Source organism: Hippocampus bargibanti, linkage group LG15 (genome assembly GCF_051943395.1).
Source record: "Hippocampus bargibanti isolate YZ-2025 linkage group LG15, ASM5194339v1, whole genome shotgun sequence".
NCBI classification, from domain to species: domain Eukaryota; kingdom Metazoa; phylum Chordata; class Actinopteri; order Syngnathiformes; family Syngnathidae; genus Hippocampus; species Hippocampus bargibanti.
Window position 1 is genome coordinate 2,718,224 of NC_142748.1, and position 25,302 is coordinate 2,743,525.

Genomic DNA, 25,302 nt, shown 5'->3' on the forward strand with positions numbered 1-25,302 from the left:
AAAACGAACGAAAGGGTTGCTTTTGACATTTTGGGAAACGGATGTCGTCTTGCATTTGACTGAAAATGGTATTTAAATAAATGTATTATTCACAAGTGCTAGGAATGAACAATGGGCAAATGAATTATGAAAAATGCAAAATTTTGAAGTGGGCGTTGCTGTTTGTGTCATGTTTTAAAATATGTGGTCAAAATGCACCAATCACATGTGCTATTCAATCCAAAATTGGCTGTAATCTCTTTAGATAGGAATGTCGATATAAATATAAGGGTACAAATATTATTCAACAAAATAAATAACCATGGCTAGCTTGGAGTTGTTAATGGTGAACATTTTAGGGTATAAAAAAATATTAGTTTTAAAAATAAAGGTAAAATCAAATGCATCTGACAATTTTTTCCATGGAAGCTGAAATAATAGTTCATGCACAATTTCTGCGGGTTAAAATAGATATGAAAAAAAATCTAAGGCATTTTATTTTTAATAATGTCACTCCAATGATACATATTTTAAACAATAAAACAAGTTGAAATGGTTAAACGGGTCCCTTCAAGGAATGCTGGCATCTGTACACATAAGCATATAAAAAAATCAGCACGCCCATTTAAAGGCTTTTGTAATATAGAAAAATGAGACAAAGAAAAAAATGCATAGTTATTAATACTGGTTATTGTTTCTTTTGAATTATGTTTGACATCTTTGTTTTGTATTTATATGTACAACAAATCAATCAAAACACAAAATCATCGTGCTTTTGACAGGAAAAAAACCCTCCTTTATATCATAGAAAGGCGACTTGAACATCTGAACTTTATTTGCATATATTGAAAGTGATTTTGGAATATGGCAGTTATATCGTTGATACCATTTCTCATAAATTAGAATGCGATTGGTTGATTTTGAAAAAAAAATAGCAATATTTTTATTTATTTTTACTTCCCTGTTGAAAAAGATCGAATGGCTTCCTTTTTAGTTTCGTAGTACAGTATAGGTCATAGGTCACACACAGTGATCTTGGTCTATTTTTTTTTCTTTCACAATAAAACAACAAAAAAAAAAAACTGGCATTTTAACAAGTGTGCAGACTTTTTATACCAACTGCATATTTGTATTAAAACTACAAAGCAAAGTGTATCAAATACAGTATCAATTAAACTAAAGGTGCACAGTGAGTTTTGTTCATATTTACATTCAAAAACTGAAGTTATTCACGCAAACATAGGCCCCATAATGTAAAAATAGAAATCAGGTTTTGAGTAGCAATGCTGTTCAACATTTTCTCAGTTGTATATCATAAAGCTTTATGGTGCCTGTAATTGTCTGAAGAATATTGAATTCATATTTACCGGGAATTTGCTTTTGACTGATTTTTATTGCTTTTGACTGATTGATGACAAATGTTTTGAAAGTGATATTGACACAAAAAAATACTGTCTATGACTGTTTGTATATGAGATGTATTTTTTTTCTCAAAGGCTCCTTTATACAAATAAATTGGCGAGTGTCAAATGTGATTTGCCCAGTTGACCAAATCCAGCAAAAAATGACCCTATTTTCCAGTGTATAAGGCACACCCAAAAACCTTGATTTTATTAAAAATATGACCATGCGCCTTATATGTGAAGCAATATTAAGCCACAACAGGTCTCGCAACTACTGACAGCAGCCATAGACTCCATTTCCCCCAATAAAAGAAGTAATGTGTAGCCTCAGTCTCTACTGTAGCGCATTATAATGTCGATTGCCTTATATTTGGAAAACTTTTATATACAATATGTATTTGGATATCATTTTTGGATATTTTTTTTCATTCATTGAAGGTGAGCCTTATGCAGTATATGGAAAAAGTTTAAAAATACACCATTCATTGGGTGTGCGCCATATACTGTTATATGTGCCTTATACACCGGAAAATACGGAACTTTACCAATTTCCATAAAAGTATGACGTGGTCGAGGGGATAATATATATATAAAAATATATATAGTCATGATCATTTGTTTGATACATATTTTCCTTAAATAATCAATTGATCTAAACTCATTCATCGCCATTCCCGAATTTATTCGGGAACTGAAAATATGGCGTGCAGTGCCATTCCCGAATTTGTTTGGGTTTTAGTTTTACTTGCGTGCCGATAAAGCGCTGGTAAGACCTCTGGCAATTATTTTTTTTTTTCCTTCCGTGAGGGTTCATCATTTGCCTTTTGTGCAGCCGGCCTCATTTCAAGCTCAGATAACTCCAGACCTATATAATTTAGGAATTAATGAAAGAAGCTAGTCTAAGGTTTCTTATGCTGCATTGAATGTTTAATAGTGATTAAACTCAATACAGTGATACCTTGGCTTACGAACTTAATTGGTTCCCAGACAGAGTGTGTAAGGCGAAAAGTGTGTATCCCGAAAAATAATTTCCCATAGGAAACCATTAAAACGAGAAGAATCCGTTCCCAGGTCCCCATAAAACATAATTTTCTACTTTTGAATTTTCTAAGCCTTAAAACTACACAAAATATCCCTTATTTTATGTATAATAAATGTGCTATGGTATTATAATTAAATAAATAAACTGTACTGTATAATAAAGTCGTTTTATTTACCTTTATGATGGTCGTTGATGGCTTGATGGAATGGAGTGGCCGGTTTCATCAGCATTAAACACTTGATGAGGAACATAACCTTCTTTCGCCATCTTGAGGAATGATTCCGTGTAGGTGCTTTCTCCGTAATAATTTTATCTAGTTCCTCATCAATTTTGTTCTGTTTAGCTGGGTTGATAGCTTTTTGCATCAAGTGTACAGATGGCTTGTGCGCGTTGTTTGTGGAGCCTGATTGATGAGATATTTTAACCTTGCAGTCTACACACTACACACTTTGAACTATCAAAGTTGAAACTTTCTCACTGTTGTCTGCCTGTCTCTTTAATGTTTAAACCACATCCCCTCACTGCTGCTTTCTTGACCAATCACGTGGCTTTAACCGAAGACTGGGGGCGGGCAATAGAGGACAAAAACAGTTGGCTGCCATTTTGTTGTTAGAATGGGCTCGTTCGCGAACGACACATCACTCATTGAGACAGCTCCGTTTACAAAGAAAGTTCGTATGCCAAGGTAAAATTTTCATAAATTTAATGTTTGTAAACCGAAAAATTCGTAAGCCAAGGGGTTCGAGGTATCACTGTATTCTGTAGCTACTGGAATTTGAGTGAAAATGACAAAAACCCTGGCACTGGAGTAGACACATTTTCGCACGTCTGGCAGTGAAAGAGTTAATATGCGATAGCATATACACATAAGGTGCATTAACATCCGTTTTGTTGATGAATCAGGATTGGCTTGCCTCAAAATCGGAGGGGTCTTGGCTCTTTGGAGTTTGGTTGTAAATCTTTGCTAAAATGTCATTGCTAGTTCTTGTGATCTGTACAGTTACAAAAAAAAGAGCTGGTGTCTTGGATTTAGCTAGTCTGTATTCACCAATGCTCCAGTTGAAGGTCCATAGCAGAGTTTAAGTTCATGTCACTGACATCCAAGAACTCCGCGTTGAAAATACTCGGCACGATTGGCGTCTGGACGTTGAAGGCGGCGGTTGAAGTCGGTGACGTCAGGTCCAACCACTCCATCGTCTCCCACGGGGTTTCACTGAAAGCCATGCTGACCATCCCCTGCACCTCAGGGATAGCAGATACCTTGTTAAGAGGTGAGAGAGGCGTGTCCAGCAAATCTCTAGTGACCCCGACTTTCTCCTGTTGGGGATGGTGAGTGTGACGCTGGTGATTATGTGGGCTGCTGTATCCTTCGCTATCTCGGTTTCCCTCGTCTTCTTGGTGCCGATCATCTGTGGCCATTTTAACGGATGTTGCCTCCGCTCCTCTGCTCATTGGACCCAGCAGGGTGTCCAGATGGTCAAAATGAAGCTGTGTGGGTGAGTGGTGCTCGTAGTGGCGATGAAGCCTTGGAACGAGTAGGCTGGGGTATCCTGGGAACACAGTAGATTGAGGCAAGAGGGTTTTCTTACTAAGATACAATAAAGTCTCGTTATATCGATATTCAAGGGAGTTCCGAAAAAATATCGATATAACCGGGACTATCGATATATCCGACCCTGTTTGCATGTAATTTTCTCCGTGCGTGCATAGAAATAGTATCGATATAACCGGGACTATCGATATATCCGATATCGATATAACGAGACTTTACTGTATTGATTGATGAAGAGTCTCGGTATGAATCGTGAGATTGTGTACAAATTTGACCTGTTTTGCTAAGGTAGAATATGTTTCATGTAAATGCTATCATATAAAAATGAGCTCCGTATTAGGCTAAATCTTTTGTTGCTGATGCCTTTGAGTGCAAATGTGAATTGAACTGTTATTGTGGTTTACATGGGACTATTTGAAATTTTGGTTCGGACTTTAGCTAGCATCATGGAATTTTACAAGTTTGATTTGCTTTCGTGGACCGAAAAAGATGATGTGGCGGGCCAGATTTGGCCCCCGGGCCTCATCTTTGACACCACACCAGTGATGTATATAGTATTCCACTACTTTTTTTTTACAATAAGAATCTATGAAAATGTGCTAACCTTTTGTAAGGCTATTATAGAATAATATGCAGGAAGTTTTCTCACTGTGTAAACTGTATGTGTAACAGTATAAATGGTAGAAACAGTCACCTGTTTCTACATGAACTGTTTTAAACGATTTTAAACGGTTTTCAGGTTCATTGGCAACTGTTACATAACCCAATTGTCCTTTTTTGCTTCTTTGCAATGCCTTCATAAATTGTGCTCAAGGAATTCAAGCAAAGCTTGATTATTTTGTTTGATTTTTTTCCCTTCGAAGAAAAACACGATGGACGAGTCAGGAACCTTCATACACTGCTGACATAGCGACGAAAGTGCAGTACATTGTCGTCAAACCGAGGACTGCAAAATACTTTGTCCCCGTCTAGTCAAGTCATCTGTCTCATCCGAATTGATGAACTCCAAACGTGCTAACTGTTGCTCGACAGTAATTTGAGGTACTGTATTTTTTCATTTTTTTTTTTTTCCTAGAGAACCTGCTCCATATATTCATTAGGCAATAATAACACAGGCTCTGCTAAGCAAAGAAATACCTGAACTGCTTTGCATTAAATAACATATTAAACCAAGTGTCACAGCAATCCAAATATGCAAAATAAACAATAGTGTTGAACTATTCTGCAGTATATGCGGACGTGTCGCAAATATTTTGCTCTCAAGTAACAAAATACAGAATCTCCAGCGAAAGAGGATGTATGAATGTGTGTATGTATGTGTGAATAATAATAATAATAATAATAATAATACATTACATTTTAAGCGCCTTTCAAAGCTCCCAAGGACACTTTACAGTCACAGAAAAGCATAGGTGAATGAGTATATATGTGTATATGCTTGTGTATATGCGTGTATATGCATGTGTATATGTAGTAGTTCTCTCATTTCTATATATACAGTAAAGTCTCGTTATATCGATATCGGATATATCGATAGTCCCGGTTATATCGATACTATTTCTATGCACGCATGGAGAAAATTACATGCAAACAGGGTCGGATATATCGATAGTCCCGGTTATATCGATATTTTTCGGACTCCCTTGAATATCGATATAACGAGACTTTACTGTAATTGTATTTTATTTATTTTACTACCTTGGACGTATTACTTTTGTTTGTTGGATGTCTAAGTTAGTTGCGGTTAAATGTGTGTTTTATATAGTGGTAGAATTATTATTTTTTAAATGTAACCTTACCGCCACTTTCTATGAGGACATCCAAAAGTTCATCCATCTGCTGACTTCTGGTCAGTTGCTGTAACACATAAATGATTCATTTAAATAATAGCGTTGAGTGATTTGACTTGCGAAAGACCAGAAAGCCAGGAAGCAGTCTAGATATTAGCACAGCAATTACAGAATCATTGTTTAGGACCTGTAGACTGGACTAAGTTTATTTAAAAAGCAAATAAGTAATCTGAAAGAAGCAGTGTACGTGTAGTACAGTAATTAGGGTTAAGCGAAACTATCATTTTTTTTGTATGTTAATGGCGTTTCAATTGTTACTAGAGTTAGATTTCTAGAACTGTAAAATGATTGAGTGGGTGCCATCTTGGTTCTTTGCTATGAATTGTGGTCTGTTTTTTTTTTTTTTTTTTTTTTTTTTTTGCTGGTCACAATTCATTGTGATAAAAAGCAAGAACCGCTTGTAAACTGAACAAACCCAGATAATAGAAATGCCTCAATTTCCTCATTTCAGCCTCAGAACAAAAGTTAGAGTATCCTTCTTTTTATCACCTGTGGTTCAAGCTGGACGCAATGCAATATAAAAAAGGCAAAAAAAAAACATTATTATTGCTTGCTTACAAATCCCTTCATAAAATAAAGATATTCACAATGTGTGACATATGGGGTAGATGGTGTTTACACCGAGCAAGAAATAGCACAAAAGTTTTTTTTTTTCCAATATGGAAAAAGTAGATGCAAAGTCCAACCTAAAAAAAGTGCAGAGGACAGAGCAAATGCAAAAAGAAAGTTACGCAACAGCCGAGGGGTTTCAGGAAATAGAATATAGAGAAATGCTAGTACAGTGGTACCTCGGTTCTCGACCATAATTCGTTCCAGGACCCTGTTCGAAAACCGATTTTTTTTTTCGAACACCGAAACCATCTCTTGGCTCCTGTCACTTGCGAGTTGACAGCGGGGGGGGGGGGGGGGGGGGGGGGGGGGGGGGCTGCCTCTCCCGGCTGGTCTCCACCTGCTGTAAATTCTCTAATCACGGATCATGTATACGGTTCGCGATCACCTCGCCAATGCCGGATGATCGACTCACCTCGCCACCGTACCTGGACTCTTCTTTCGATGCGTGAGTGTATCCGGTCCGAGGTATTTTCCCTGCGTCCCGTAAATTCATGTCAGCTTCCGGGATTGCGTAATTTTGCACCCTCGTGTGCCATTTGCTTTTTGGCGTAGTAAGCGGGTCGGATCACCCCCTGCCTTCTTACTCGCTGTGTTTTCTTTTATTTGTGTATAAACATCCTGCTTGGGTAGTACGTGTCTGCTTTGGGATTCCAAACATTCCGCTATGTTCCGACGAGTCAGCTGCCGTCACTCTCGCTCGGAACGTGACAGCTTCGGATGACTCGGCTACAGGATGTTCTTTTCTCTTCAAATATCTATCCAATGACACTTGCTCTCACTCCCACAGTCACATCACTAGATTTCACAGCCTCCTTATTCTTTAATATCGTACTGATCGTAGATTTCGCCATGCTGTATTCCCTCGCCAGATCAGACACTCGCACACCTCCTTCATATTTTGCGATTATTTCTTTGTAAAATGCAATAGTTGTACGCACTACTTTTCTTTTGTCACTTTAAGCAGCACTTACTTTCTTTGGAGGCATGATTAGGGGCTAAAACTCTTCGTACACCTATATTAAACGCTAGAGCAAAACGCAGCATGTCCGCAAGCGACCACAGTTGGTCACGGAGAGAGCGATACACCCGTACGCCGCTCCGCACCCCACCCTCACGCGTCGTATTGGCGTTCGAACACCGATTGATGTTCGAGCGCAGAAGCAAGAATATCTCGAATATTTTGTTCGAACACCGATTTGTTCGAACTGTGAGGCATTCGAGAACCGAGGTACCACTGTACTTCCCCTACCCTTGCCCGCGAAAAAATAAAAATAAAATAAATAAATAAGGCCAGCCATGATTTGTAGAATTTTTGAAGCTTGCATTCAAATTTACCTGCATGACTGCATCCTCATAGCATGGGGGCTGTCTTAAGTCAGACGAATGTGAGCTATCGAAGGAGACTTGGCACTTTTGGCCAACGTGATGAGGAGGGGGCAAAAATGACATCTACATGAAACAGGTGAGAAGTGATATTAGCTCTGAGCTGGCGTTTACCACCCGGGTGTCTTTTAGCTTGTGAGAAATCGCTGGTCGCTGTTTATGGAATGATGTGGTTTTTGTGGACGCAATGAAAATGTCATTGGAATAAAGGACGAAGTAGGACGGTCTCTGTTGTGATGATTGTTTACCTTTGATTGCATATTTGGGTTGACGGGTTTGGTTGAACCATTGTGGTTGAGGCTATAATCTGATGGATTGGAATACATTCCTTGAAGGCCTCTTTGGTCGGTCGGATAAGAACAGTTGACGGGCTGAGGACCATTCTTGTGAGGTACCTGTCGGAAGAGGGCATGCTCAATGTTAAAAAGAACTCATCGCAGACAAGGAGGTAAAACATATACTGTGTATAATGCGCACCGGAGTATAAGGCGCACCCCCAATGGTGTATTTTCAAAAATCTTTCATATATAAGGCACACAATGAACGACAAAAATATTCAAAATATCATATATAAATATATAAAACATATACAGTAAAGTCTCGTTATATCGATATTCAAGGGAGTCTGAAAAAATATCGATATAACCGGGACTATCGATATATCCGACCCTGTTTGCATGTAATTTTCTCCGTGCGTGCATAGAAATAGTATCGATATAACCGCGACTATCGATATATCCGATATCAATATAACGAGACTTTAATGTACATATTTTTTTCACAATATAAGACACCACATTATAAGGTATAAGATCAATTCATTATATAAGGAACATATTTTTCAAACACATGGTTGTGGCTGTTATAAAACAAATAAAAAAACATGTCAAAAATGTTATGTTGTTGCCTGGACCACCTCATAGATTTTTGGAAATTGGTATTTTCCGTTTTATAAGGTGCACCAGAGTGTAAGGCGTACCCCAATGAATGGTGTATTTGCAACTTTTTCCAAATATAAGTCACACCGGATTATAAGGTGCACCTTCAATGAATGAAAAAATGTGTCCAAAAATATCTAAATACAGTAAAGTCTCGTTATATCGATATTCAAGGGAGTCCGAAAAAACATCGATATAACCGGGACTATCGATATATCCGACCCTGTTTGCATGTAATTTTCTCCGTGCGTGCATAGAAATAGTATCGATATAACCGGGACTATCGATATAACGAGACTTTACTGTATATATAAAGATTTCCACATAAGGCAAACCACTTTAGATGGCGTTACAGTAGAGGTTAGGTTACACACTACTTCTTCTACAGGGGGAAATGCAGTCATTGGCTGCTTACAGTAGTTGAGACCAGTTGTGGCTCAAATCACTTAACATATAAGGCGCACCTGCGTATAAGGGTCATCTTTTGAAGAAAATGAAGGCTTTTGAATGTGCCTTATACACCGGAAAATATAGTAGTTTTCAAATTTGAAGTAAAATATAATGACTGCACTTGTTTACATATGACGATTTGAGATTTTGCTTCAGACTTTATAACACTTGATATGCTTGATTTGCTTTCATGGGCCGAATCAAATGATGTGGCGGGCCAGATTTGGCACTCGGGCCTTAACTTTGACACAATGCACTACGCTAAATTTCCTTAGAAGTCTCGATTTGTCTCCTTCATTCGTTTAGTCAGTAGGTAATAATAATAATAATAATAATAATAATAATACATTACATTTTAAGCGCCTTTCAAAGCTCTCAAGGACACTTTACAGTAACAGGCAAGCATAGGTACTATAATAAATAACATATAATCACAAATACAATACAATAAATAAAATACAATTATAAATAGGTAGTAGTTGGCGAATGCACATGTCAATTTGTGTCGGGCAGAACCCTTTTACGTTACAAATGGTTCCTGCTGATAACCACTAGGTGGCGAACGGAACACTAACAGGGCACTCAATGGGGACTATAAAGAGATTGTAAACCTTTATATAAGGCGCATCGGATTATAGGGCACACTTGTGACGTTTGAGATAATTATTTTTTTTAGGTACGCCATAAATCTGATACAGTAAAGTCTCGTTATATCGATATCGGATATATCGATAGTCCCGGTTATATCGATACTATTTCTATGCACGCACGGAGAAAATTAGATGCAAACAGGGTCGGATATATCGATAGTCCCGGTTATATCGATATTTTTTCGGACTCCCTTGAATATCGATATAACGAGACTTTACTGTATTTATGGTTTATGGATTATTGTTGGACATATCATTTTTCCAGTTCACTGCATCCTACCTGCATAATGCATCCTCTGGACCCGCAATGGGATGCCGGGTGATTGCAGGCGTCCCTCCCCACTGGAGGTGATAGCATGTAGGGGTTGCTTGGTGACGATGGCTGGGGGCTTCCGTTAGACTTTCCGATAGGCGAGTCTTGCGGTGAGCACTGCGGACTAAGGAAAGAACTCATGGTGGACGGGCTGGTCGAGGAAGGGACGCCGTTCATACAATGCGGTCCGCAATCGGCCGCCATATTGGGGAGCATGGCGTTGCATTGTCCCATGTCTTCCATGCAGTTTCCCGGGGAGCTCTTGATATGTTTGGGTGAGGAGAGCGGACAGCTTGAGGATAATGACATCGGTTCTTGTTTAATGTTCACTTCGTAGGGGTGATGATGGGCCATGATTGATGGAGTTGGATTATGTATGGGCAGGTTGTGAGGCTGAGATGGAGTGACGCTTGCTCCGTAGCAGCGTTTTCTTTTGTGAAGCTGCATCTTGAGCTCTTCAACCTAACAATGTGGGCAGAAGAGTATTAACGTGGGCAGAGAGAACATTATACTGAATCCCGATCGATACTGTATGATGTCTTACAGAGAAATTGAAGTTATCTATGGATCATTTTAAATCAACCGCACCTGCTTTGTCTATTGTCTGAAGGCACATTTTGATTGTTCGGCTTTTGACTCAGGATTCATTCATTCATTCATCCATAGGAAGCCAAAGATGGCGCCCGAGGAGACAGCCGTCAGCAAGTGCTCTCACGAGCTTTGCTTTTGTTGTTGTTTTTGTGTATTCTTTTGTCACTTTGTGTTCTTGTGCGTCGTGTGGCTGTCTGTCATGGCTTGGAAATGAAGCAGATTTACGTGGGATAGGAGATGTGAGACTGTCTTTTTCATCAATGGATGCTCCAGCTTCGTGTTTGCTTGTCATTCATGAATTAATGTATTCATATTTTCCCATTTTTTTTAACCGACTTTGTTTTTACTGTGTCTGTTTTTTTTTACTTTATGTACAGCTGCTTCATATGAAGCTGTGGTTGTTTTTATTATAATTTTTCAATACATTTGAGTTGAGAGATATAAATACAATTTTATTTAATTTTATATTATTTTTTGAATGTTCTTATATTTGTTGTTAGTTGTTTGCTATTTGTTATTTTTATGTATTATTTATTTGTTATTTTTAATTTTGTAATTTGTAATGTTTACTTTTTTACTTTTTACTTTTTTTACTTTTTTTACTTTTTTACTTTTTTTTACTTTTTACCCATTTACCCTTTTTACCTGTTTACCTGTTTACCCTTTTTACCCTTTTTCCTTTTAATTTTTTGTTTGACTTTATTTCATTTCATTTTGTTTCGCATCATATTTTTCTGACATCATACAGTTTGAATACAATACGTCTCCGTGTGACGAGACACATCAAAAATTAGTTTTTAAAAAAAATGGTGTATCAGAAAATGTGAAAATGTGTTTTCAAAAGTATTAAAACGGGGAGTTCAGGCCTTTATTTTATTTTTTTTCTGGATATTAACAACTCAATCCGCTGCAGTACATTCACTCAACAATGTGTTTTGTTTGAGCCATCCCATTGTACAATAAATCTTGAGTAGATTTTCAGAATAAGAGGAATTGGATAGGAGTATGTACACAAATTAGCAATACTGCAAATAATGTGACCATCCCTACAGAGTGCTTTTCTCACCTGTCTTTGCTCCTGGTGTAGCTTCCATGTCAACTCTTCAATCACCTTTTGCTTTTCAACCAACATTTTATCTTTTTCTGCTTCCATCCCATCCATCCCTCCACCCTCTCCTGCTTGCGATCCAACGATTCCTAGCGGATCATCTATGCCGAGCTGGCCCGGAGATGCCTGCAGAGCAAACTGCGGCGGAGAGGACATGGGTACATCGCTGAAACTGTCTGGGAGAGAGCCACTGAGGGAATGCTCCGAAGATGCTGGTGAGATTGGCGGGGTAGAAGAGGTGCTAGGATAAGGGTAGTAGGCTCCTTGCGATAGGGAAGAAGATGGAGACTGGTATGAAGATAGTGAGCCTGTCGGAGTCACAGGGAAGGTCACGGTGGTGACATCAGAGGAGCCCGATGGGGATGAGTCGGAATTGGAGTCTTTGAAGGGTCGGAGTCGTTCAATAAGAGCCGTCTTGGTACCAGATACGGGCAATCCGCGAATACGCAGATGCTGCCGGAGCTCTGAGACCTTTGCAAAAGACAACACATATATAGTAAAGTCTCGTTATATCGATATCGGATATATCGATAGTCCCGGTTATATCGATATTTTTTCGGACTCCCTTGAATATCGATATAACGAGACTTTACTGTATTTACTAATTTTGCAATTTTTAAGATAGGAATGGAAAGCACATGACGGCATAAAACAATAGCACCTACTTTAAGGTCGTCCAGATTGGCTGGCAGGGGTCCAGGCTTGACGGGGGAAAGGTTGTTCTGATTGGGATACGTGGTCTTGATTGGCGAGGAAGAGTTGCTGTCTCCGGCGCTCGATGGACCACTGGCTGTACAAACTGACAGCTGTTCGCCAGACCCTCTGGTAGCAAAGATTTGAATACATTACTTAAAGGACAACTGACGTCACTTTTTTGTTTCTTAACTGACATCAGAAAAACGTTTTATAGCATCTAAAATACCCAAAACACGCAATGCAAAACACCAATAAAAATGACTTAAAGTGGACAAAATCTGGAAAAAAATGAGCTGCAAATTGGGCATTTTTAGAAAGTCCCGCCCCCAGTTCGTGACATCACGCTAATACGTCTTGCATTGCTGAAAAATCAAAACAATGGCATCAGATTCGGAGAATGTGCTTTCTTGTTACACGTCCAGTTATGAATAGGATTCAAATAGTTCTGAAGAGGAAAGCATACAAGTTTGCAATCGATTTAAATATTTTTTTCCGTGTCATTTTGAGGCAAACGGGCGAGGGGGAATGCCGCACCCAAAAATGACGACCAGCTCCCGTGAGGAATGCATCAGCCCGTTTTCACAGGCTGATAAATTCCTTCCATGGAGCTTGGACGCCCTCTTCTGGCGGCTTTTGGGTGCAACGTCAAGGTTTTCAGACAAACAGTACAGCAAAATACATTGACGTGGTGAAGGACTGCTGCAATGTGTCTTTTGTTCGGTCAGGGGTGGGTTTTTTCATGACGTCACGTCAGGCATCGTCATCAACTCAAAAACAATACTTGCTGAATATTCAGTGCGAGTTTTAAAACGTAAAATATAGCTATACGCGGTGGAATCTTTGTAAAATACGCTCAGTAGAAGTCATTTGAAGCCATTTTACAAATTATGGACACAATTTGTCCGGAGACGTCGGTTGTCCTTTAAAGGACAACCGACACCTACGGACAAGTTGTGTCCATAATTTGTAAAATCACTGCAAATGTACATTTCTCCACTGTGTGACTCGTAAAGGCTTATCCAATCCAAAATGTTCCGTACCAAGCACATTCTGAGTTCATTGTGTATGCCCCATGCATTGTTAGATTATCATATAATTTACTAATTTTGTTATTTTCTATTTTTACTTTTATTTGGTTGTCAAGACGACTTGACTGTTCTTCGCTTTGTATTTTATCCAGTACATTATAATGCGGTGTTTTTTCTTCTTCTTTATTATCCATTTTATAGCTGGTGAGATTTATAATCCGGAGCAATTTAATCTGTGGAAAATACAGTACCTGATTCTACAATATCGACTTGTTGATGTTAGTTCATGATGTTAGATGAAGTCCTAATTTTGATTTTAGCCACATGCTTACTTCTGCATCTGCATCTGCGAGTGCGGCTGGTAACTGAAGGTGGGCTGCCTCTGCTGAGACTGGCTCGGCATCTGTCCTGTGTGGCTGTGCTGCTGAGACTGTGAGTGAGTGTGAGCATGTTTCTGCTGGCTGAGGATCTGCAGCTGCAGGAACAGCTGCTGCTGTTGGAGAAGTCGGGCGTACGCCGAGTCCATCGGTGGAGGTGACTTATCAACCTTCTGGTCCGGTGGTATATACTGGTGGTATTTGAGTTTTTTCACTTTGGGCTTCATGTCTTTAGGCTTCTTGTGGCGGTTCTTGTCTGATGTCTTGGACTGTTTGGAAAGTAATACGTAATATGGTTATCCCCTGCTACTATGCAGTTAGCTAGAGTGCATCAGGGATTTTTTTCGTAAAAAAAAAGACAAATGACTTAGAGAGTCTTAGCTAAATACAATAGATGGTTTGAAAGGTAAAATAATCCATTTTTTTGTAAAACAGCAAAACCCTTCACTAAATTGCCATGGTGGTGTGAGGTTTAATTTGGATCGTACTTAAAATAGATGATAGGACTAAACAACTTTGATCCAACAACATACTTCTTAGTTCATTACCACATAGGCTTAGTCATGCTGATGAGGTGATACCAGTGCGAATGGGGCAATCAGAGTCATACAGAACATAATCAGACAGGAGATAAGATGTAATCAGATTAGCTTCAGGGAGTAGTCAACTGCTACTTAGAGCAGGGACCTATCAAAGCTGAGGTCTGGCACCGCCACCTCTGTCTATTAGGGATATATATAGGGCCAGAGCTACCAGCACAACTTTAGTTCACTGACGAAGCTTTTCGGATGAGGAGTGAAATATCCAACATCTTCAAAGAAGTACAGATGATGGCTGAAGAAACCTTTTCCTCAAATGGCTCAGAGGTTTTGTACATGGCTGTAGCTTGATTGCTTCCCAGTGCTGACATTGACCAATGACAGCACAATATCCCATTGGCATCCCGGGGGGGTTCTGGTCCCCATTAACCCAATAAACGGGGGACTAATGTCCCGTATTTCAATATACACAAGAAAATACTTAGGAGTATTTTAGAACTGATGTTCTCACCTTGACAATAGCGGGAACTGCTACTGTGGGGTTGACATGGTTGTTGCAAACTCCAGACAGTCCTTCGTCCTGGCTTTGGTCTAACGGGTCTGTGGTTGTACCTTCCTGTTCGCAAAAAAACGTCAACACATCAACATAATTATTTTCTCTGTTTGTTTCGTCTGGTCATTTCTAGATTTTTAGATTTGGGTTTATTTTTGTTTTGTATTCATGTCTAATACTACGCATACAAAATGTGCGATGTAGTTGACTGTGACGCCACATGGTGGGAGAACAGGCTAAGATAAGATATGGAAGAAACAGAACCCGTCAATGCCAAAGTGGACTGAAATAAACCTAGAGACAGACCAATAAATCTCGCAAATATGTTTTCACTACAGCGTGTGGTTGTCTGTACCTGCTGCGCGTTAGCGAGCGCAGGGGAGGAAGAAGAGGAGTGCATGTTGCCGACTGCCTCCGACGAAGGGCAGGCCGAACCTTGAGACTCGTCGCTGTGATGCTGCTCGGGAGACAAACTCTCACTACTGCTGTCCTCCTCAAAGGCGTACGAGTCCTCTTGTTTGGGAAATTTGCCATGGTTTACTGCAAAGAACACCCACAAGCAATTTTAGATATTAGATATAATTCAAATGATGAAGTCGGATTTGTCAATTTAAGGAAATTAATATGAACTGATCAGTGGTGGGCGGTCATGGCCTGCAAGGCCTTCCCTGCTGGCCTAAAAATATCTGAATCACGGACTAATATGAATTATATTTTGTCCTTGAATTCTTATTGAATAATTTCAGCTTCCTTTTATTGCTTTTCCCCTGTTGTGCTGCTTTGAGATGTGTGTTTTTGTATTTAAGCAGTTAACCAATCACATGTGAGCCATCATTTGTTACCAAGGTCAGAAATCTAACCGGAGGCCCTCGCAATCAGTTCTGCAGGCCCTGTGGCATCAAATGTGTAGATCAAACTGTTGCTTTAACCCACAGGTGTCAAAGTCAAGGCCCGCGGGCCAAATCCGGCCCGCCACATCATTTTTTTCGGCCCGCGAAAGCAAATCAAACTTGTTAAATTCCATGATGATTGCTAAAATCTGAGTCAAAATTTCATATTTTGGGATGTCAACCACAATAAAAGTCATTATTCTTGACTTCAGATTTGAAAACAAGTTATTCATTAATTTGCTGTGTGCTCTATATGTAATATTTGAAGGGATTTAAACATTCTAATGGGTTCCCCAAATTCATAACGGCCCTCGAGAGGAAACCATAACTACAATGTGGCCCGCGGCAAAAAATGACTTTGACACCTCTGCTTTAACCAATCAGAGTTCAAGTTGACAACCCAAGACCTGCTTACAAGCGCTGGAAATGTCAAAGTTTTCTAATACTATAATTGGCTAGTCCCTTGAAAGGCTAGTCACTAGCCAATCATAGTATCACTTACCCGTTAGTGATAAGCGCATAATGACCAGAGCTAGCACATTGTATATGTAGCGAGCTCCATAACAACATATATTGTTGTGTTGATTTAATAGCGGTTTTGTCTAACCACAATGCCTGAATGTGGATAACAAATAGATTTGGTTGCAGATATACTGGTGAAGACGGACTTTTCAACAATAGATGGTTGGCCACCTCAGAAGCTGGCAAAAATAGCAAATAATATTGCCATTTTTCGAGTTTTATCATGAATCCACATGTTCATAGTAAAATTTTGAATAGTTTAATGACAGTATTTCTTAACTTTCTTCAAGTCACAACTCATTTCCTGGCCAACGGCACCCTCTAGTGAACCTGTAGTTAATCAAAACACCCTCGCAGCTGTGGAGTGATTCAGACGTAGCACTACTGATGGCCTAGGAGTGACATTAATTAATTCTGCCGTTAAATAAAAACAAGTCAGATCAAGCGTTGCATGAAATAAAAAAATTACCCTCTTTGAGAATGATATCTCAATAAGCCTCTATCAAGACCAAACAACCCCTTTATGGCTTATTTTTTCATACTTGAATATCATTGCTGTCTGATGAAAAACCTGAATCGTTCACTTGAAGATTATTTTCATAACTCACGCCTGTTTTAAACGTGTTTAGCCAGCAACCCGTTAAGTTTGAATGACGTGTAAAGAATAACACCTTATTTGAGAAAGGACTACTGGCAGCTGGTTAAAGTCATGCCTCTCCTTTCTCAAGAGCACTTTGAAACAGTCATTCATGCCGTCGTCACATCCCGGCTGGATTAGTGTACAGCAATGCACTTTATTTTGGAGTGAGACAATCCTCCATTAAGCTTTTCCAGTTGGCCCAGAATGCTGCCACTTGCCTATTGACTGGCATCCCATCCCACTTGCTTTACAATTCATATTTATTATAATAAATAATCAATTTGATTTCTAAGCGCCTTTCAAAACTCTCAAGGTCACTTTACAATCACAGGATAAGTTTTTCTGTGGGTGAGCAGTGGCAGCCACACGCGCCAGCGTCCACTCAACCCGGAAGTAACTCGGATAGAAAGCTAGCTAGCTAATAGATAGCTAACAGATAGCTAGCTAGGCCTTTACTCAAGCCGAATGTAACTCAGATAGAAAGCTAGCTTGCTAAGAGACAGCTAATAGTTAGCTAATTAACTTGGATAGAAAGCTAGCTATCTCATAGATAGCTAACATATTCTTTGGCTTTTACTCACCATGAGACTTTGTTTTTTGTTATGCTGTTTTTGTTGTTTGAATTGTTTTATTCACCATGTCCAGGATTTGCGTATACCGCAACGGTTGTTTTAAAGTGCTCTATAAATACAGTCGAGTTGGTCAAACACTCGACGCATCCACTCCATATCCTGATTGGCTGGATTGACAATGTACTGAGCCATGATTGGAGGAGTTGAGAGTGCCTATCAGCAAAAGAGCAGTGGTGTCGATTTGAAGCGTACGTGTGAAGGATACAAGGTTGTCCTTTTGTATCCACATGTGACACCCAAGAACATATTTCTGGTTTCGGTCACTGCTTTGGGCCCATGAAACCCATTGACCCCCACATTGTACACATACAAAGTTTCAGAGAGTGCAGTACATGTCCTCTTCATGAAACCACGTCAATCGGATTGTATGAAGAGACGGAAGGTGGCACAATGAAGAGACTTCTACAAGCCTTTGGCCACTTCCACTGTTCAAGTGGCTGTTTAGGAGTTATGTCAGGTGGAGTGGAGGTCACATAGTTTCCAGTATTACCACACAGAGGTTGGGAGTACTGTGCACAGGGTTAACCGAATGAAGGTGAGGGGTTCACGCTGCAGGCAAGCGACAGCCTGGTCCCGTCAGAAACCTTTGTAGGTGGCTCGCCGGAGCCTGTTATAACCGAGACAAGTGCTAAAAGGTGGGGAGGTTGTTACAAACATACACCACATACACCCCATCCCCCTTTTACACACACGCGCATGCTTGCAAACACACTTTGAAAGAAAGAGGGTGGCCTAAATACAGCTGTTGCTTGCTCATCCCATCAATAAAGCACTTCCATCCTTCAAACATTTGGCATCTTTCTTAATGCCAAGTGTTTACTGACTGATCAAGGCAAACAAAACTACAAACTGTGATAGTTAAACATGTACACAACATTACGCTGTCAGGATTGATATAAAGAGAAGAGGAAAAAAATGGATGCGTGGGTGGGGGTGGGGGGATTATAAGACAAATAGTCCCAAGACCCAGCGTAAAGCTTCGTGCTAAATCAAGTCGCGTTTCAAAGAGTCGAACGGGAGGGCATTTTGTGATGTCTCCCCAAACACTTGAGCCTTCTCAGTAAACATTGAGACCAAAAGAAATTGGTTTAATACATGTGAATAAGAATTTGGGGGATTTCAAATCGATTTTCGTGGTTTTGACTGCTATTTTTCACAGGGTGTTATTTTGTCTCTTTATCTGGTGCACTATGGCCAAGTTTGATATTTTCTTTTGATACAACAAGCTTGTGATTATATAGTAGTATTGAAATGTGTAGGTAAATACATCGATAAATTGGTAAATTAATAAATTGATATTGATGAATTGATAAATTGATAATATAAATAGATAAATACACAGATACATAGATAAATAATTAAATAAATACATAAACTAATAAAATCAAGTAAAGTAAAATAAAGTAAATAATAAAAAATCCATGGAATTAAATTTAAAAAATACTTTAAATTAAATAAAAAAATAAAATTACATTAAAATAATAAATACAATTAAATTACAGTAAAATATATTAAATTACATTAATTAAATTACATTACAGCATAATACAAATAATAATTATTATACTATTACTACTACTACTACTACTACTACTAATAATAATAAACAATACATAAAAGTATAATAAACAATACATACAAGTATAATAAGTACAATATATAATATAATATAATAATATAATAAAATATAATAATGATACACTATTATATTATACTTTTATGTATTTCATACTTTGCACTATGCGCCATTCTTTTTAGGACACTTTTTATGTGCAGTTGTACATTTCAGTCTTCTGACATTTTCTTTTGTGCATAAAATACTTTATCTTTTGACCCCCCCTCAACTCCCACCCCTTTTAATTTTGTGGCCGTACATTACAAATTTTCCCATTGTGGGACTATTAAAGGCTTTCTGATTCTCAGAACGATAATGATATTCATAATCATAATAAGGTCATTTCGCAAATTGTACTAAAAAGTGGCTTCTAACAAAAAAAATATTCAATGTACTTCCAATATAAATCACAACAGGAATTTTTCCTCAAGAAAAAGAAAAAAAACCTGATTTTTCAAGAAGACACCCAGTAGATGAAAGCAACCTCACAGTGCAAAAGTGCAAGATTTGATTCTGTGTGACGTTTGCATGATATCCTTGTGCCTGTGTGGGTATTTTTTCTGGGTATTCTGTTTTTATACCATATTACAACAAGCTTCATGGTTAATGGAATACTCTAAATCAGGGGTGTCAAAGTCATTTTTTGCCGCGGGCCACATTGTAGTTATGGTTTCCTCTCGAGGGCCGTTATGAATTTGGGGAACCCATTAGAATGTTTAAATCCCTTCAAATATTACATATAGAGCACACAGCAAATTAATGAATAACTCGTTTTCAAATCTGAAGTCAAGAATAATAACTTTTATTGTGGTTGACATCCAAAAATATCAAATTTTGGCTCAGATTTTAGCAATCATCGTGAAATTTAACAAGTTTGATTTGCTTTCGCGGGCCGAAAAAAATGATGTGGCGGGCCGGATTTGGCCCACGGGCCTTGACTTTGACACCTGTGCTCTAAATTGTTCATGGATAAGTGTGGCTAGTTGTTCACCTATGTGTGCCCTGTGATTGACCGGCGAAGAGTTCAGGGTGTCCTTACCTACCGCTCAAAACTGGCCGGGATAGGCTCCAGCATACCCACGGCCCTCGTGAGGATACATTGATCAGATAATAAATTGATGGATGGATAGTAAGTGTATGTTAGTTTAAAAATTTGAGTCATCAGGCTTGGCTCAAGTTCGCGTTGAATTTTAGTTTGTGTAAACATAGGAAAACACATTAACTCAAGTGCAAAGTCACCACACGACAGTGTCTAAAGTGTGCTCCATTTTATTCAGTCTAATTAGAAAAGCAGCATGCTGTCTTTTAAAATTCAACATGCTGAAAATGCTAATGTGGGGCCTCCAGGTTTGAGATGCAGGTGCATTCAACGGTGTATTCATACACAAGTGATGCATCTCTCTTCTGATACCTGTCATGGCGAGGGCAGAGTCTAGCGGAATGATATTCTTTTGGACCAGCTCCATGGGACCTGGCCTGAGAGCCAGCTTTTCATTGAGTTCCTCTGCAAGGCGGCCTCGCTTTACCCTCAGTTGGTCCTCCAGTGAGAACCTGACTGAGTCTGCAGAACACATAGTAGGGCCATACCATCAACAGGGGTCATCACACATCTTGGTCAGCCGGGATTGCATTTACTTGAGGGCCAATCTGCCATCGGTGAAATAAATGTCATAACTGGATACAAAAAGACTCAGATGAAAAAGAAAAAAAAACTTCAAGGTGGGGCTAGCTAGTGCTGGTAATTTTGCAGGTTAACACAGGGTGGCGTATCTGAAAAAAGAGTGGCGGTGCGCCGTGCTGGGTGTGGTCGCAGCTGACTTATTTCATTGTGAATCGCACCGGTTTTTGCTCAACATGGTTTTCCTCCAGAAAGTTGACATTTTTATACCGCCCCCCAACACACTCATATGAAATTACAAGACACAAGCTTGTCTCCAAAAATAGACCCCCAAGTCTTCAACTCACCAAGTATACAATAGGGTAACATCCAATTTACGACCGCCTCGACTTACGACCACCCATACTTACGTCCGCGACCTCCAGACTCTATTTTTAACATTTTAAGACAGGGAGTTTGTGAGTCATTTCGCCTCCGAGTCACTATTCAACATTTTGGATGGATTTCGACTTACGACCATTTTGACTTGCGACCGTTTGGTCGGAACGGAACTCGGTCGCAAATCGGATGTTACCTGTATATGTTTTGTAGGAAACGTCATTACCTGGAAAACTGAGCAAGAGCACCTGAGCCAAGATTAATCAGCCCGTGGAAACGGGCTGATTAATTCCTTACACGGAGCTTTGTCGCCATTTTCTGCCTCTTTTTGGTGCGACATTTCCCGCCCTCAGATACCTCAAAATGGCACGGAATAAATTATTTAATCGATTGCAAACATGTATGCTTTCCTCTTCAGAACTATTTGAATCATATTCATAACTGGATGAGTAACAAGAAAGCATATTCTCCGGATCTGAAGCCATTGTATTGATTCTCCAGCAAGGCAAGACGTCTTGGGGTGACACCACGAACATGGGGGCGGGACCTTCTGAAACTGGCAACTTCCGGGTTCATTTTTTTTGCAGTTTCAGCACACTTTAAGTCATTTTTATTGGTGTTTTGCATTTGACTAAAAATATCATACAGTGTGTTTTGGGTATTTTAGATGCTATAAAACGTTTTTCTGATGTCAGTTAGGAAACAAAAAAGTGTCCTTTAAATATGGAAAACGTTTGGAAATACACCATCCATTGGGGGTGTATTTTATACTCCGGTGTGCCTTATACACCGGTGAATACGGTATTTTTTTGGGAGTTAAAAACGCAACCAAACCAAATCAAGAATCTTTACAAGTTTTTCCTTTTCTTTTTTTTTCCCCTCTTTTTTATTTAATCCCCATGTTGTTTTTCTATTCTTCCCGTATCTTATCTGCCCAGTGGCCTCATGCCTTGTACAGTCAGAGATACGTTGACTTACTAGAAAAAATAAACGAACCGGCTGTAATTAAAGGCCTGCAGCAGGTGAGATTTTCAACCTTCCACCAATCTCCCTCCGCTAAGCTCGTCCAAATAATCACACGCAGGGCAAAACTGGCTTTAAACACCTCGCTGCCAGCAAACGCTGTGGAGCGATTACCTGGAAGTGAAGCGAGCGCTCCGAATCATTTTGATTATCTGAGTGTGAGAAAGAGCAACAGAAACGTATTTGGTCAAACTGAATTTGAGTTTAAATTTTTGACAGGTCATAACTGTGGATCGAGTGGCAAAAGAAAATGAAGGATATTGAGATCGACGCTGGATGACTCAGGTAAGGGTGTTTATATCTGACTAAGAATGGGATTGGATTATATTTCAAACATACTTCAAGATTATGTCGGCTAATAGCAAACTTTTTTTTCCAATTTCTCTCAGTGTTTTCTTCGGTTGCTTCACCCCAAAGTTGTACGTTTTTTTTTTAAAAACATGCCTGAAAAATCATGCAACAACTTCATGGGTGACCGCTCATAAAATGCTCGTAAATCTTGTGAGATTTCAGTTCAATGGGCATCTATAGGATTATCTCCTCGTGGTGTTTTTCGTTTACTGTAGGATTTTTTATTTATTTTTTGGTGTGTGTGTGTGTGTGTGTATGATCGACGGTTTTTTATTGATTTATGTATTACAAATACAGTAAAGTCTCATTATATCGATATTCAAGGGAGTCCGAAAAAATATCGATATAACCGGGACTATCGATATATCCGACCCTGTTTGCATGTAATTTTCTCCGTGCGTGCATAGAAATAGTATCGATATAACCGGGACTATCGATAGAACGAGACTTTACTGTATATACATATTAATTCTATAATATCACTTATATTATTATATTTATATTGTATTTACATCTATTTATATATATATATATATATATATATATATATATACAGTGATACCTTGTACCTTGGCTTACAAACTTAATTGGTTCCCAGGGCGAAAAGTGTGTATCCCAAAAATTAGTTTCCCATAGGAAACCATTAAAATGAGATCAATCCATTCCCAAGTCCCCATAAAACATAATTTTCTACTTGCTAATGTTCATATATATATATATATATATATATATATATATATATATATATATATATATATATATATATATATATATATATATATATATATATATATATATATAGTGGTACCTCGGTTCTCGAACGCCTCAGTGTTCGAACAAATCGGTGTTAGAACAAAATATTTGAGATATTCTTGCTTCGGCGCTCGAACATCAATCGGTGTTCGAACGCCAATACGACGCGTGAGTGCGTACGCGAGGGTGGGGAGCTGAGCAGCGCACGGGCCAACTGTTGTCGCTAGCGGACGTGCTGCGTTTTGCTCTAGCGTTTAATATAGGTGTACGAAGAGTTTTAGCCCCTAATCATGCCTCCAAAGAAAGTAAGTGCTGCTTAAAGTGACAAAAGAAAAGTACTGTGTACAACTATTGCATTTAAGAAAGAAATAATCGCAAAATATGAAGGAGGTGTGCGAGTGTCTGATCTGGCGAGGGAATACAGCATGGCGAAATCTACGATCAGTACGATATTAAAGAATAAGGAGGCTGTGAAATCTAGTGATGTTGCTGTGGGAGTGAGAACAAGTGTCATTGGATAGATATTTGAAGAGAAAAGAACATCCTGTAGCCGAGTCATCCGAAGCTGTCACGTTCCGAGCGAGAGTGACGGCAGATGACTCGTCGGAACGTAGTGGAATGATTGGGATCCCAAAACAGACACGTACTACCCAAGCAGGATGTTTATTCACAAATCAAAGAAAACACAGCGAGTAAGAAGGCAGGGGGTGATCTGACCCGCTTACTACGCCAAAAAGCAAATGGCACATGAGGGTGCAAAATTACGCAATCCCGGAAGATGACATAAATTTACGGGACACAGGGAAAATACCACGGACCGGATACACTCGCGCATCGAAGGAAGAGTCCTACGGCGAGTTGAGTCAATTATCCGGCATTGGCGAGGTGATCGCGAACCGTATAAATGCCCCGTGTCCGTGATTAGAGATTGACAGCGGGTGGAGAACGGCCGGGAGAGTTAGCCCCCCCCCCCCATGCTGTCAACTCTCAAGTGACAGGAGCAAAGAGGTGGTTTCGGTGTTCGAAAAATCGCTTTTCGAACAGGGTCCTGGAACGAATTATGGTCGAGAACCGAGGTACCACTGTATATATATATTCCAATGTATTACAGTAAAGTCTCGTTACATCGATATCGAATATATCGATAGTCCCGGTTATATCGATACTATTTCTATGCACGCACGGAGAAAATTACATGCAAACAGGGTCGGATATATCGATAGTCCCGGTTATATCGATATTTTTTCGGACTCCCTTGAATATCGATATAACGAGACTTTACTGTATTATACTATTCTATAATAAAAACATTTAAAATATAAAATGCATGGTGAAATTACATTGAATGTAATATATTACAATATATTATAAATTATTACAGTTATATAATGGAAAAAAATATGTCTGTTTTTTAAGGGTTTTGAAGCTTCTTCACATTCTGAATGATCAAAATATGCAAACAATGCAGGCCAAGTGCGATTGGTGATATACTGTACTGTATATCGACAGGCACAAATCATCCAACCTCCATAGAAACTACACACTTCCTTCAAGAACACGTTGTCACGTTGAAAAGCCATTTGCTGCCCACCGTCACAATGACATCATTATCTGTTTATAGCCGTGGAGTCTGTGCTGCTGTCCTAAACACCTCTCCTGTCTCTGCCTGGCCTGATTTAATATCACAGACTTTTAACTGTGTTTAAACTGTGTAACCAAACTGCCTTAAAAAATCTATTCAACAACTGCAAAAAAACGGGCCCACATAGGTAGAATGTAACACGAGCCGGTGAGTTTTGATGTTGCCTTACGCCAA

At 39.2% G+C, this 25,302-nt stretch overlaps 1 protein-coding gene across 3 annotated transcripts in view; it reads right to left on the bottom strand.

Annotated features, from left to right (window-relative positions):
* Nucleotides 1–3,468: 3,468 nt before the first annotated feature.
* Nucleotides 3,469–25,302, bottom strand: part of myocd (myocardin) — a 36,586-nt gene continuing 14,752 nt past the window's right edge. Inside the window, exons 3-13 of one of the 3 annotated variants that reach the window (XM_089014819.1) lie at nt 20,775–20,924; nt 15,420–15,604; nt 15,023–15,127; nt 13,928–14,241; nt 12,537–12,693; nt 11,830–12,342; nt 10,140–10,634; nt 8,070–8,216; nt 7,774–7,887; nt 5,776–5,833; nt 3,469–3,974 (exon numbers count right to left, since the gene is read on the bottom strand). In XM_089014819.1, coding sequence (XP_088870945.1) covers nt 3,469–3,974; nt 5,776–5,833; nt 7,774–7,887; nt 8,070–8,216; nt 10,140–10,634; nt 11,830–12,342; nt 12,537–12,693; nt 13,928–14,241; nt 15,023–15,127; nt 15,420–15,604; nt 20,775–20,924 — 2,744 coding nt within the window. The remainder of the gene's footprint in view (nt 3,975–5,775; nt 5,834–7,773; nt 7,888–8,069; nt 8,217–10,139; nt 10,635–11,829; nt 12,343–12,536; nt 12,694–13,927; nt 14,242–15,022; nt 15,128–15,419; nt 15,605–20,774; nt 20,925–25,302) is intronic. The other 2 variants (XM_089014821.1, XM_089014820.1) reach the window with 2 other exon arrangements.